The sequence below is a fragment of the Vicugna pacos genome, chromosome 10 (genome assembly GCF_048564905.1).
Source record: "Vicugna pacos chromosome 10, VicPac4, whole genome shotgun sequence".
NCBI classification, from domain to species: Eukaryota; Metazoa; Chordata; class Mammalia; order Artiodactyla; family Camelidae; genus Vicugna; species Vicugna pacos.
The window spans coordinates 40,073,941-40,086,229 of NC_132996.1; the positions used below are offsets into that span (position 1 = coordinate 40,073,941).

The window sequence follows — 12,289 nt, forward strand, 5'->3', positions numbered from 1 at the left end:
CACAATTATTTTTAAGTTTGTATCTGATAACTGAGATATCTGGGGATGGTTGTGTCTTGTTTCTTTTGTCTTTTTTTCCCTCTTTGTCCTGTCTCATGATGTACCTGGTAATTTTAAATTGTATGCTGGACACTGTTCATGAAAAATTATGCAGGCTCTATATATTATCTTCCTCCAGCAAGGACATTCACTCTATCCTCTGGCCAGCAGATATTGTGAGAATCACCTTAATATAATCAGGGCCTGAGCTGATTCAAGGCTTAGGTTTTATAAGGCTCTTTCTGCCAAGTTCCCACTCCTGGGGTGTGCTCCTCCAGTGGTGCTGACTAAGAGCCTAGGATATTTATTTAAACCCCTCCTCCTTGATAAGGTTTGGAACTCCTATTACCTCTTCAACCTGATACTGCTGAGAATTTGGCTGTGTTTTTCAAAGTCTTTTTAAAACCTTAGCTTTTTATTAGCATCTTGTCTTTGAAGTTTAGGAATTCAGCATATCCACTGAGGGGGAAACTCAGATTACCTGGCTCACTTCTTTGTAGCTTCCTTTTCTCCCAAATCCGGGCTCCTTAAGTATTGGTTGCCTCGCAAACAGAACAGCAACTGTTGTCTTTTTAGCCTTGTGAGACTGTTAGAAACTCTACAGACATCTTTGCCTCTAGGTAAGGCCTTCTGCCCAGATTCTCAGCCTCTCACCCTGTACCACCAAGATCAATAAATACTCTTAAGGAAAACACGTAGAACGCTGACTCATCTCTTTGCAGTTCCCTTCTCTATGGGATCTTGGCCCTGCAAGTCCTAATTGCGTCAAAACAGGTCTCCAAAGCCCCAAAGCCCTGCACAGATGTTTTGTGTACTTTGTTTCCTTTTTCCAGATTTTTAATAGGAACTCCCAGAGCTATACTATGAGAGGCAGAAACAGAAGTTTCTTACTACTATTACTTCTTGATAGGAACACTTTGAGTAATGAGATTTGAACAGTTTCCCAAATTCATGCCACCATATTTTTAAAAATGCATTTCCCGTATGTGAAGTCTGTCTAGTCTTAAAAGGTTCAACTCAAGCAAAGAAAACAGTGACTATGCATATTCTGTAAACTATGAAGCTCTACATAAATATATTTCTTTTGGAGAGCCTTTTCTAATTACCCAGCTCAGTGATTAGTGATCTTACATGAATTTATCTATCTTCCTTGGAATCTTCTTTGAGTGTAACAAAAAGTAGATGCTAGTGAACAAAATATATAAAATACAATAAATTCACAGAATACTGTTGATACTTACGTGTTTCCATTCATGTAGATAAGGAAGATATATCTTCCCATTAGCATCCACATGCTTTCCTGTTTTAATAGTCATTGAACTAGTAGGCTTAACAAAACAGATAGGGGGATTATATGGGTATGTGTCCAGCAGCCACAGGCATATTGGAATATTATATGTATTACCTGAGAGAGAAAGAGAAACTTCAGTTACTCTATTTTTATTTTTCAGTAATGGCTTAGGAAATAAGCAAGAAAGAGCTACAACTAAGCAACACTTTAAAAAAAATTACAACAAATATTTTATGCTTCAAGGTTCTGTTTAAGTGTAGTTTCTCAATTTTCAGTTTGTAAAATACCTCAGCAGGATTAAGGAGCTAATTGATCACTACTCTGCCAGCGACTGCTTGCTGCTGTAAAAACTTTATTCACAAATTATCTTTTGGTTTAAGCCATTCTCTGTTATTTGACTCTTGCCATTTCAGTTTATAAAGTTCACTGGGAAGGCATGTAGAAGGAAGACCATTATGGTGTCCTATCAGAAAGTGATACAAACTGGACTTGAATTCGCTTGCCAAAAGCCAGACTGTAAAACCTAATCCAACTGCCAAGCAGATGCTGATTAGTGTCCACAGCTTGACCAATCAATACGGCATTTTCAGTAGTAGTTTCAGAATCAATGATGTCACCCTCCTCTTTGTTTTAGGTAGTAGAATTTCTCTCAGTTGAGGAATCTGACTATGTATGGTCAAACTGAACAGTATTTCAAAGGCTCCAATAGAGTTAATATATTAAACATAAATCAAAGATTTTTCTTTGAAGCAGCCATTTGAATCACCTAACATAATTCAGATACATTTCCTATCTCCCTTAGAAATAGTTTTACTTCATAAAAGTATATACACATAAATTTCACTTTAAGAAATTAGTCATGGGACTTTGGATTTATTTCACACAAAAGTACTTTTACAATGGAAAAAAAATCCAAAAGTATATATCCTAATACATAAAACAGTTTTATTTCCACCACCCAAAATTCTTTGCTTTGTGCAAATGAAGAATTCTCCAGAATTACTTAGGCTTAGGAACTATGCCATAAGAAAAATACTGAAGGAACAGAGATTTAGCTTAGATAAAATTTATGTGTGTGTGTGTGTGTGTGTGTGTGTGTGTGTGTGTAAAAGGGAACCCTTGTACACTGCTGGTGGGAATGTAAACTGGTACAGCCACTATGGAAAACAGTATGGAGACTCCTTAAAAAATTAAAAATAGAACTACCATATGATCCAACAATTACACTCCTGGGTATCTGAAGAAAATGAAAACATTAATTTGAAAGGATATATGCACCCTATGTTCACTGCAGCATTATTTACAATAATATTCCAAGGTACGGAAGCAACCTAAGTACCCACTGATAGATGATGGATAAAGAAGATGATGTTGTATATATGCAAAGTGGAAATTCCTCAGCCATAAAAAAAAGAATGAAATCTTGCCATCTGTAACAACAAAGATGGACCTAGAGTGTATTACGTTAAATGAAATAAGCCAGACAGAGAAAGACAAATATTGTATGATTTCACTTATATGTGGAATCTAAAAAACAAAACAAATGAACAAACAAAACTAAAAAGAAATAGACTCATAGGTACAGAGAACAAATAGTAGGCTGCCAGAGGGGAGGAAGGTGGGAGTAAAGAAATGGGTGAGGGAGATTAAGAGTTACAAACTTCCAGCTGCAAAATAAATGAATTATGGGTATGGGGGATTTAATCAAAATTATGTAATGTTCTGTATGGTAACACGTGGTAACTAGACTTATTTTGGTTATCATTTTGAAATATATAGAAAAATCAAATCACCACGCTGTGTAACAGGAACATAGTGTTGTAGGTCAATGATACTTCAAAAACAAACAAACAAACATGGAAAAAGAGATCAGATTTGTGGCTACCAGAGGCAGGGACTGGGGGGGGGGGGATCGTAGGAAGGTAGTCAAAAGGCACAAACTTCCAGTTATAAAATAATTACTAAGAATGTAAGGTACAACATGATACGTGTAATGAACACTGGTATGTGTTATATATGAAAGCTGTTAAGAGAGTAAATCCTAAGAATTTTCATCACAAGGGAAAAATATCTTTTTCTGTTTCTTTAATTTTATATCTATAAGAGATGATGCATATTCACTAAACTTACTGTGGTAAATCATTTCTTGAGGTAGGAAGTCAAATCATTATGCTATATACCTTAAAAATATATAGTGCTGTATGTCTTTAATCATGTCTACCAGTTTCCTGTTTCCCTCTTCCCCACATATCTATTTCCCTCACCAGAACTTACTTCCTCAGGGCAAAGGCAAAGTTAGTAACAATGAATTTTACTTGACCTTCTCTAAATTTATCATATATGCTCTACAAAATACTGATACTCTAGTGTTTTTTCCCCTCTGTCTGGATTGTCCCTTCTGTTATGAATGGTTGCTCATCCTTTAATACCAAGTTTGAATGTTATTTCTTCCATGATTTTCCCATGTGTTCTTGTTCTCTATAATCTCACAGCATCTTTATATTTTATTATTCTATAGCAGTTATAGAATACTCTAACTATCTATTTATTGTTTCCTCTATTTGTGTATGTTCTTCCACAGAAAGTACATCTTTTATTTACCTTTGTATCCAGAGCCCCTAACCCCTATGCATAGCAGGTACTATGTAAAATCAATGGGTAAGTTACAGAGACACAGCTCTTAGCTAATTGCCAGGAATAATTAACAAACAGAGCTGTTCAAAAACAGAACAGACGCTCATGAAGCTGAATGCTCCATTATCATGGCAAGTATTCCAGCAGAGGGTGGCTGACTGGCTAATAGAGACATAATTTCCCATTATCAGCATTACATTTCTAAATAATAGTTATTTTTGGTATCTCTTTATTATATACCAGGCTCTGTGCTAAGTCCATTACATACATTATCACAAATGAATTCCTTTTTGAGTCAGGTACTATTATCCAAATGTTACAGACACTCATTGCCACAAAACTAACAGATTACAGAGTGAGAACTAAAACCCTACTATGCCCTGACTGTAAAGCTTCTATCTTAGCCACTATACTATACAGCATCCCACTGTGAGATAAGTTTGAATATGGTGGGAAGCTAAATTAGGAGGCATCTAAGATCCCTTTCTAGTTCTAAAAGTCTCTGATTTTACTAAACTAAACTCTTCCAGTGACTGAGGCACTTATTTGTTGATACAGCTTGTAAAAGAAGCGGAAAAAAAGCTGAAAATATTAAGTGCTGTTGCCAAATGAAGTTCAATTAGAAGTTAAAGTCTCTATATCATCATGAAAGTCATGAGAAAGTAGGCTTAATTTACTTATAATTCTTTGGCAACTAAATGTGATTTAAAATGCATCTATGCTGGAACATAAATCATATAAGACATTTACCTCTATAAGGCACAGGAATTGTTCCAGTGAGGTTCATTAGTTCCCTGGAACTGCCATCATTAAAAACTGAAAGGAAAGAAAATGATTTAATCAATGAGCATTCCCACAGATACTCCCATATAAGTTATTCTTTCAGAAACACTGGTGAAAACTCATTATTACCCTTGAAAAGGACTAACTTGTTAATGTTCATACATTTTATCCAATAATAAAGTATCCTTTGTTGGTTCACTTCATGGGATCAGCATTTGAATGAGTAAAGAAAAGATGCTATGAATTACTTGGAAAAATAAATGTGAATGCTACAGTCCCAATAAGTATGCGCTTTGGGTCCCCAACCAATGATTATAAAATTACTTAGAAATCACTCTTAACTGATACCATATTAAATGTTAACCTAGTAGCATTAAATTTTAGATTTCTTAGATATTTATCCCCATTCACTGTCATTCTCAATCCCAACATAGTATCAAACCACAGTATTAAAAAGGAAAAAAATTTCCAGTCAAATCAGACATCTTCTTTTAATACAAGTATTTCTCACATCACATTAAGTTTTCCTACCTATAACTGACTAACTAGGGCACATGATTTGTATTACATGGACTGCTATTATTTGTAATAATGATTTGGAATTAACACTGTACCACATAGGGGAAAGGCTGTAATGTGCAGTACGAGAACACAGAACTATACTGTTGACCTCAATTCTTTTTAAAAAATTTTAATTTTTTTTTAAAAATTGGGGGGGGATTAGGTTTGTTTAAATAGAGGTACTAGTACCTCGTGCATGCTAAGTACACATTCTACCACTGAGCTATACCCTGTCCTCCACCTCAATTCTTTTACCTATATTGACAGCTATAAACTGTGCTGTAATTTATTCTGATTCTGTGCTTTTTTAAAAAGACCACCTTATTTAATTTTAGGGTTATATTTACTCTAAAAGAATGTTGATAACAATGGTTTAGAACTTGGTCTAGCCATATAAAGCTATGTTCAATGATGCTGGAGTCTTTGTCAGTTTTTATGAACATATTTATTCTTTAAGTATTCAGTAAAAACTATCTGCTTACCATAATGTTCTAGCCCTAGTTTTATTCCCCCACTGAAGCCATTTTAAAATTAACTCTAATTTTGGTAATATGTGTTTTTTTGCAGATCTAAATACCATAGTACAGTCTGTGGCCAGGAGGCAGAATTGTGCCCTTGATTTGGGAGAGGACTTCCAGTTCATGTCTTTGTTGTCCAGGAAATTCAGGACTGATTCCCATCCTGCTGTCTCCCACTTCTGTCACCAGGCTCCTGTTTAAAAAGCCCTAGGGGTGAGTGGAGTTTAGAGTGAGAGTCTCAGCCACAAAATTCAGCTCTTTGCCCTCATCACCAAGGGCCTCATAATGGGCAGGAGGCAGCATGGGTTGTCCTTGGCCCTGGCACATTAGGTGTTTACAAGGAGACAGAGTTGGAGAGATTATGTTAGGATTAATGGGGACAAAAAGACTATTAAAAAAAAAACTCTAAATATTGTAATTTCTTACTTAAATCACAACTTTATTTCATCTCAATAGAAAGTGTACACAAACTGTAAGCTACCTACTCTACAGAATTAAGGACACTAGTTTTTAAGTGTTTTCTTCATCCATAAAATGAAAAGAATAGTTTAGAATACAGTTTTGCAAAATGTGTTCTTAAGAATATAAACGGATGCTCTGGGGAGGAAAAAAGAGGTTCACTAGTTAATTAACTTCAGAATATACTGAACAACATATTCTCTTCTCTCCCCTCTTGGTGAGGCACAACACATTAGCATATTAAAGGCTCTGAGAAATCTTGCTGCAAAGAAATCCATTTTATTTATAAGTATTTCAAACTTAACCACAGAATCCCCTCCACCCCTTCAAGCAACATTCTTCACAACTATGGATACTATTTTGGGAAATGATGGACTAAACTATCATTAACATCACCTCTAGGTCTAAATTTACATAGTTCTATGTTACAGTAGTATTTTAAAACTTAAAATAACTAAACAAATATAAGATGCCATTATTAGACTTTGTAATTTCCTATCCTCCAACACTTTTTTTAGGTGAGAGTTCAGACCTACAATGAAAAAAACCAACAAACTTAAAAGGAAAATGGGAAACCTATAATCATTAACAAAAACAGTAAACTCAACGTACAGTACGTGATATTTTTATTATATAAACTCACCATATGAATCCAATACGGGTTTGAGATCTTTGTATAAAGTAATAACATTGATAGTTTCACGTACAGTTAGGTCTCTGTATTTGTACTGAAAAGGAAAATCACAAATGAATTTAGTTTAAAACTAATGCACATATTTTACTGCTAGGTTAGTTTCCTTAAAATCTTATTTTCTTAATAGCATTTTTCTTAAAAGTATAATGGTTCTGACTAATCATTAACATTCATTACATAAAGACTGAAAGAACCTCAGTAGCTTTCTCTCCTGCCATATATTCAAACCTTTACCTCCATTTTAGCTCTTTTTCCAACTTAAAAGGCCCTCTGCCAAATCAAACCTTAGTCATTCTCGAAGACCTAGCTTACATCTCTTTCCCTCTTCTTAGTGAATACTTCTCCAGACTTTCCTTTAACCCATAATGATCTCTCCCTTTCCAGCATTTATTGTCAATACCAACTATTTTGCAATTTATCATTTGTTATATTTTATTCTCATACTCCTGCCTTCTGCCAATCCAGTCCAGGAAAACTAGGAATCTGGTGTACACACTCTTGGTAGATTAGGAAATCGGGAGATGGGGATCCCCATCTGGTCACAACACAATGAAGCTCACCAGTTGACAAGCTCCATTCGTGCATACAAAGCTTTCAATCAGCTTTTAGTGCTTCTTTCTTAAAAAGGAACAGCCAGCTACTCCAAAAAAAAAAAAAAAAGGCTGCAAGAAGCACATCACAGACTGAAACAAACAGAAAGGAAGTAAGAATAAAAATACAAGGAGCAGAAGAAAATTTAAAAAGAATTAGGATTAATGACTTCAAAGAAAGAAGAAATGATATCGTATCCATGAAACAAGAACACTCAGAGAAGACTCTTGGATATAAAAAAAAAAAGGGAGAGTAGAAACAAAAGATTCAATAGAAGGATTAGAATATAAAGTCAAAGAAATCTCACAGAGACCAGCACAAAAAGACAGTGACAGACAGTAACGGAGAAAATACAAGAAAAGTTAGGCAATAAATCCAGGAGGTCTACTCAAAGGCATCTCTTCTGTCCTGAAGTACCAATTTTTCCACGCTATGGGATCAGTACTATTAGCACAAAAACACTTTCTTTGTTCTCCTGTGTTATTCACACAAACACATTCCTGACCGCTCTTCCCCCTCCATTTCAACCAAACTTCTCTCAGTGCCCCTTTACAACAAAAACTGCAAGGAGCAGCCTACATTTGCTGTCTGTGATTGCTCTCTTCCTGTTCTACTTAAAACTTTTTATTATGGAATACTCCCAGCATATCCAAAAGTAGAATAGTATAAATCCCCTGCTTCAACAATATACCCAGCTTCAACAACAATCAGCTCATAGCCAGTCTTATTAATCTACATTCTCATTCACTTTTCCCTCCTCCTGTATTATTCTGAAGGAAATTGTAATATTATATCCTATCACTCATAAATATTTTAGTACGTATCATTAAAGGAATGTAAAACAATAAACCCATGATACTAGTATCACACTAAAGTAATCACTATTTCCTTATTATCCTTTCCTCATCAAATACGCAGTTTCATGTCATTTTTTGGTTTGTTTGAAAGAAAAACCAAAAAAAGACCACATATTGCAATTTGTTAAAATGTCCTTTAGGTCCCTTTTAATCTATAGATTCTCTCCCACCCTCTTGTTTGATAATAGCTTTACTGAGATATAATTCACATACCATATAATTCACACATTTGAAGTGAATTACATAAAGTTCAGTGGTTTTTAGTAAATTCAGGATTATGCAACCACCACCACAATCAATTTTAGAACATTTTCATCATCCCCCAAAGAAACGCATACCCTTTAGCAATCACCCTCTCATTCCACCAGTACTGCCCCCTTTCACCCTAGACAACTGCTAATCTACTTTGTCTCTATCAATTTGCCTATTCTGGATATTTCAGACAAACAGAATCATATACCATGTGGTCATTTATGACCAGCCTCTTTCATTTAGCATGTTTTCAAGGTACATTGATGTTACAGCATTTATCAGCAGTTTGCTCCTTTTTATTGCTGAATAATATTCGAATATATTGACATACGACAGTTTATTTACTTACTCATCAGTGGGCCTATTTCTATTTATACTTTGAAATTTATTTGTGAAAGAAATCAGTCCATTTGTTCTATAGAAGCTCCCATGGCTTGGATATTGCTAACTGCATTCCCTTGGTATAGTTTAATGTACGTGTTCCTATGCCCTTTGTATTTCCTGTGAATTAGTAGTTGGATCTGGAAGTTATGATCTTTTTCATTATTTTTCTAAATTTTACATTCCCACCCCCACTGTCTCTCCACCCCCGACTTCTCTCTGGCAAGATCATTTCACAGATGATGGTGTTTTTCTATCAGGTAGCACATATCTAGGTAGCTCTCTGTGATGTTAACAACCACTGATGCTCAAAGACTAGACCCATTTTCCTCAAACACACTCCAGTTAGGCTTTTGCACTTTCACTGAAACTGCTCATTAAGATCACCAGTAACTGCAACACATGGCTATATGCAATAGCCAATTCTCAGTCTTAACCTTACTTAACCTATCAGCAGCATTTGACCAAGTCAATTCTTTTGTCTTGAAACATGTTCTTCACTTGATTCCAGGACACCATTGCTTGTTTTTCTCTTCTCTGTGGCTGCCCCTTCTCAATGTCTTTGGTGGTTCTTTTTCTTCTTATCTTAATATTATTGAGTGCCAAGGCTCAGTTCTTGGTCCTCTTCTGTATCTAAACTCACTCCTTTGGTGATCTCCTTCATGCATGGCTTAAAATACCATTTATACACTGATAACTCCCAAACTTAAAAATTCCAGTTTGAACCTCTTTCCTTAACTCTAGACATGTATATCCAATTACCAATCTGGGTATCTAATGAATGTCAAATTTAATACGATCAAAACTGAACTCCTTATCTTGTCCCACCCCCAATCTACTCCTCTTACAGTCTTCCATATCTATATCCTTCCAACTGCTCAGGACAAAAACCTTGATGTTATCCTGGATGCCTCTCTTTCCTACACATCCATGGTGAGTCTGTCAGAAAAATCCTGTTAGCTCTACCTTCAAAAATATCCAGAATCTGATCACTTCTCACCACCTTCATAGCTACACTCAGGTTACTGCAACAGCCTTTTTATAGGTGTCTGCCTCCACTCTACTTAACCTCCTACAATCTAGTCTCAACACAGCAGCTAAAGAGAGCAATATTGTTAAACAGATCAGTGGCTTCCCACCATACTCCAAATACATGCCAAAGTGCTTACAGTGGCCTGCAAGACCCTCCAAAATCTACCATACCTTTATTTATTGCTGTTTCCCCCTTGCTCACTGCAGTCCAGTCCCCTTAGCTCCCTTTGGTGTTCCTCTAATGCATGACAAGCTTCTGTCTCAGGGCCTTTGCACTTGTTTTTCCTTCTTCCAGGAATGCTCTTACTCCAGACTGTTCCAGTATGCTTCCTCGCCTCTTTCAGGTCTCTGATCAAACAGACCTCAGGAAGGCCTTCCTTTACTATTCTGTAAAACTGCAACCCATCCTATCTTTACCCTTGAGCACTATCCCTTCCTACTTTACTTTTCTCCAAAGCACTTATCACTCTCTAACAGCTACTTAATGTACCCATCGAGTTGTTTATTGCCTTCTATGAGAATTTAAATTCCACAAGTGTAGAGTCTTCTGTCTGGCTGTTCACTGTTATATTCCCAGAACCTAAAACAGTGAGGAGTGCATGACAGTCTTAAATGTGTCAGCTCTTTTCTACCTAGTTACTAGTGACTCCACCTCCAGGAAGCTGTAGATATATTATGTAAGAATACAGGTAGTTGTCTGTGTGAAAAATTCAAGTTATTTGTATAAAGCAAGATGGACTAACAGTATAAATTTACCTCTGTTAACTACAAAAATGATGACAGAGTGTTAAACTAAAGCTATATTTAAGTTGGAAGCTAAAATAAAATGCTCAAAGGAAAAAATATCTGTAATAATATATAAAAAGATAATATAATGTTGTATGTCAATTATATCTTTAAAAAAAAAAAGATATGGAAATGGCCCAAAGTACCATAATGAGTGGTGGAGGTCCCACAATCAGATAAAAATTAAAGGCCCATCACCCTAGCAATGTGTCCAGGGTCCCTGGTACCAGTTCCTACACTGGACCACACCCAACTGAAAGGATAACACCTGAAGCTAGCCCTCAACCAGGAGGAAGTAACTCCACAAATTGCTTCTATTATCCTTACTATTGCTACCTATCTATTCACAGACTTGACAGAAAAGATGCTGATACTCAGAACTGACAGCACCACTTGTAGGAGACTCAGTTTTTCAGACATTGGGCCAAGAATCAAAAGAAAGACAGAATGCCCTCTCCCACCTCTTCCCTATGTTCTTTTTCTGTTCTTGGGGTATAAAGAGAGTGAAGAAAAGGGAATGCAGGTAGAGATATAAAGTATATTCTAAAGATGTCCTGCCTCTGTCTCTGAAGGCAGGTTTCTCTAGAGGAAGTTTAGGAAACTTAATTATGGTTTTTAAAATTAAAAACCAGTATTTGAATATTCTGGTCTTGCACACATACGGCTGTTAGTCCCAGATTCCATCTCCACCAGCCACTTGCCGCAAGCATGACGCTTAGCAGATTTTAACATCTCTTTGATACAAATATGTTAAGGAATAAACCTTAATGACTATGTTATCAACTTAAAAGATCAAAAATAGTATGGAACAGATACTCTTCAGTTACACAGTCCGTAAAACAAAGTACTTAAAAAAAAGTGATATATAAATGTTACAACACAGAGCTGGGCCACAATCTTCCAGGGCTCCCCAAAACTTCCTCTACAATTAAGGGTAACTACTCTATTAGAGAAAATCAGAAGCCTAGAAGATATTAGACAACCAAGAGAAGCTTTATTTCAAAAACCACTTTACTTTCTCTTTAGAGGTTACTCTTCAATCAAAGACTTCGGGGATGACTACTAGGGGACAAAGGTATATTTTTCAAAGAAGTAAGCTTATACACAATAATGTGTTTTAATAATACTGACAATTGCTTAAAACTACTTTGCTTTCTACCATTCTGACAAAAGTATCTAAAAGCTAACCCGTCTAATTGGAGAAGATTCAACTCTCAGCCACTTCACATCTTATTCCAATTAGCTTGGTAAACTGAAACAAAGACAATCACTCAGTTCACACTGGTTGGTGTCAGGTACCACATCTGAAGTAGTTGTCACAATAATTCACAGTTTTAAATACCAAATGCCTATCTGCTTTTTAAAAAGTGAAAAAATACGCTAGTATTGAACTGTTAAGATCACAAGTTTC

The 12,289-nt window shown here is 35.8% G+C and overlaps 2 protein-coding genes across 3 annotated transcripts in view; one reads left to right on the plus strand and one right to left on the minus strand.

The window, feature by feature from the left end:
• LOC102530736 (L-lactate dehydrogenase C chain) overlaps positions 1–6,548 on the plus strand; it is an 80,509-nt gene extending 73,961 nt beyond the window's left edge. For both annotated transcript variants that reach the window (XR_012076613.1, XR_012076614.1), the window contains one exon: positions 5,876–6,548. The gene's annotated coding sequence lies outside the window, so the exon portion shown is untranslated. The remainder of the gene's footprint in view (positions 1–5,875) is intronic.
• TSG101 (tumor susceptibility 101) overlaps positions 1–12,289 on the minus strand; it is a 37,437-nt gene that overhangs the window by 24,321 nt on the left and 827 nt on the right. The window contains exons 2-4 of the mRNA XM_072969648.1: positions 6,929–7,013; positions 4,715–4,780; positions 1,281–1,444 (exon numbers count right to left, since the gene is read on the minus strand). Coding sequence (XP_072825749.1) covers positions 1,281–1,444; positions 4,715–4,780; positions 6,929–7,013 — 315 coding nt within the window. The remainder of the gene's footprint in view (positions 1–1,280; positions 1,445–4,714; positions 4,781–6,928; positions 7,014–12,289) is intronic.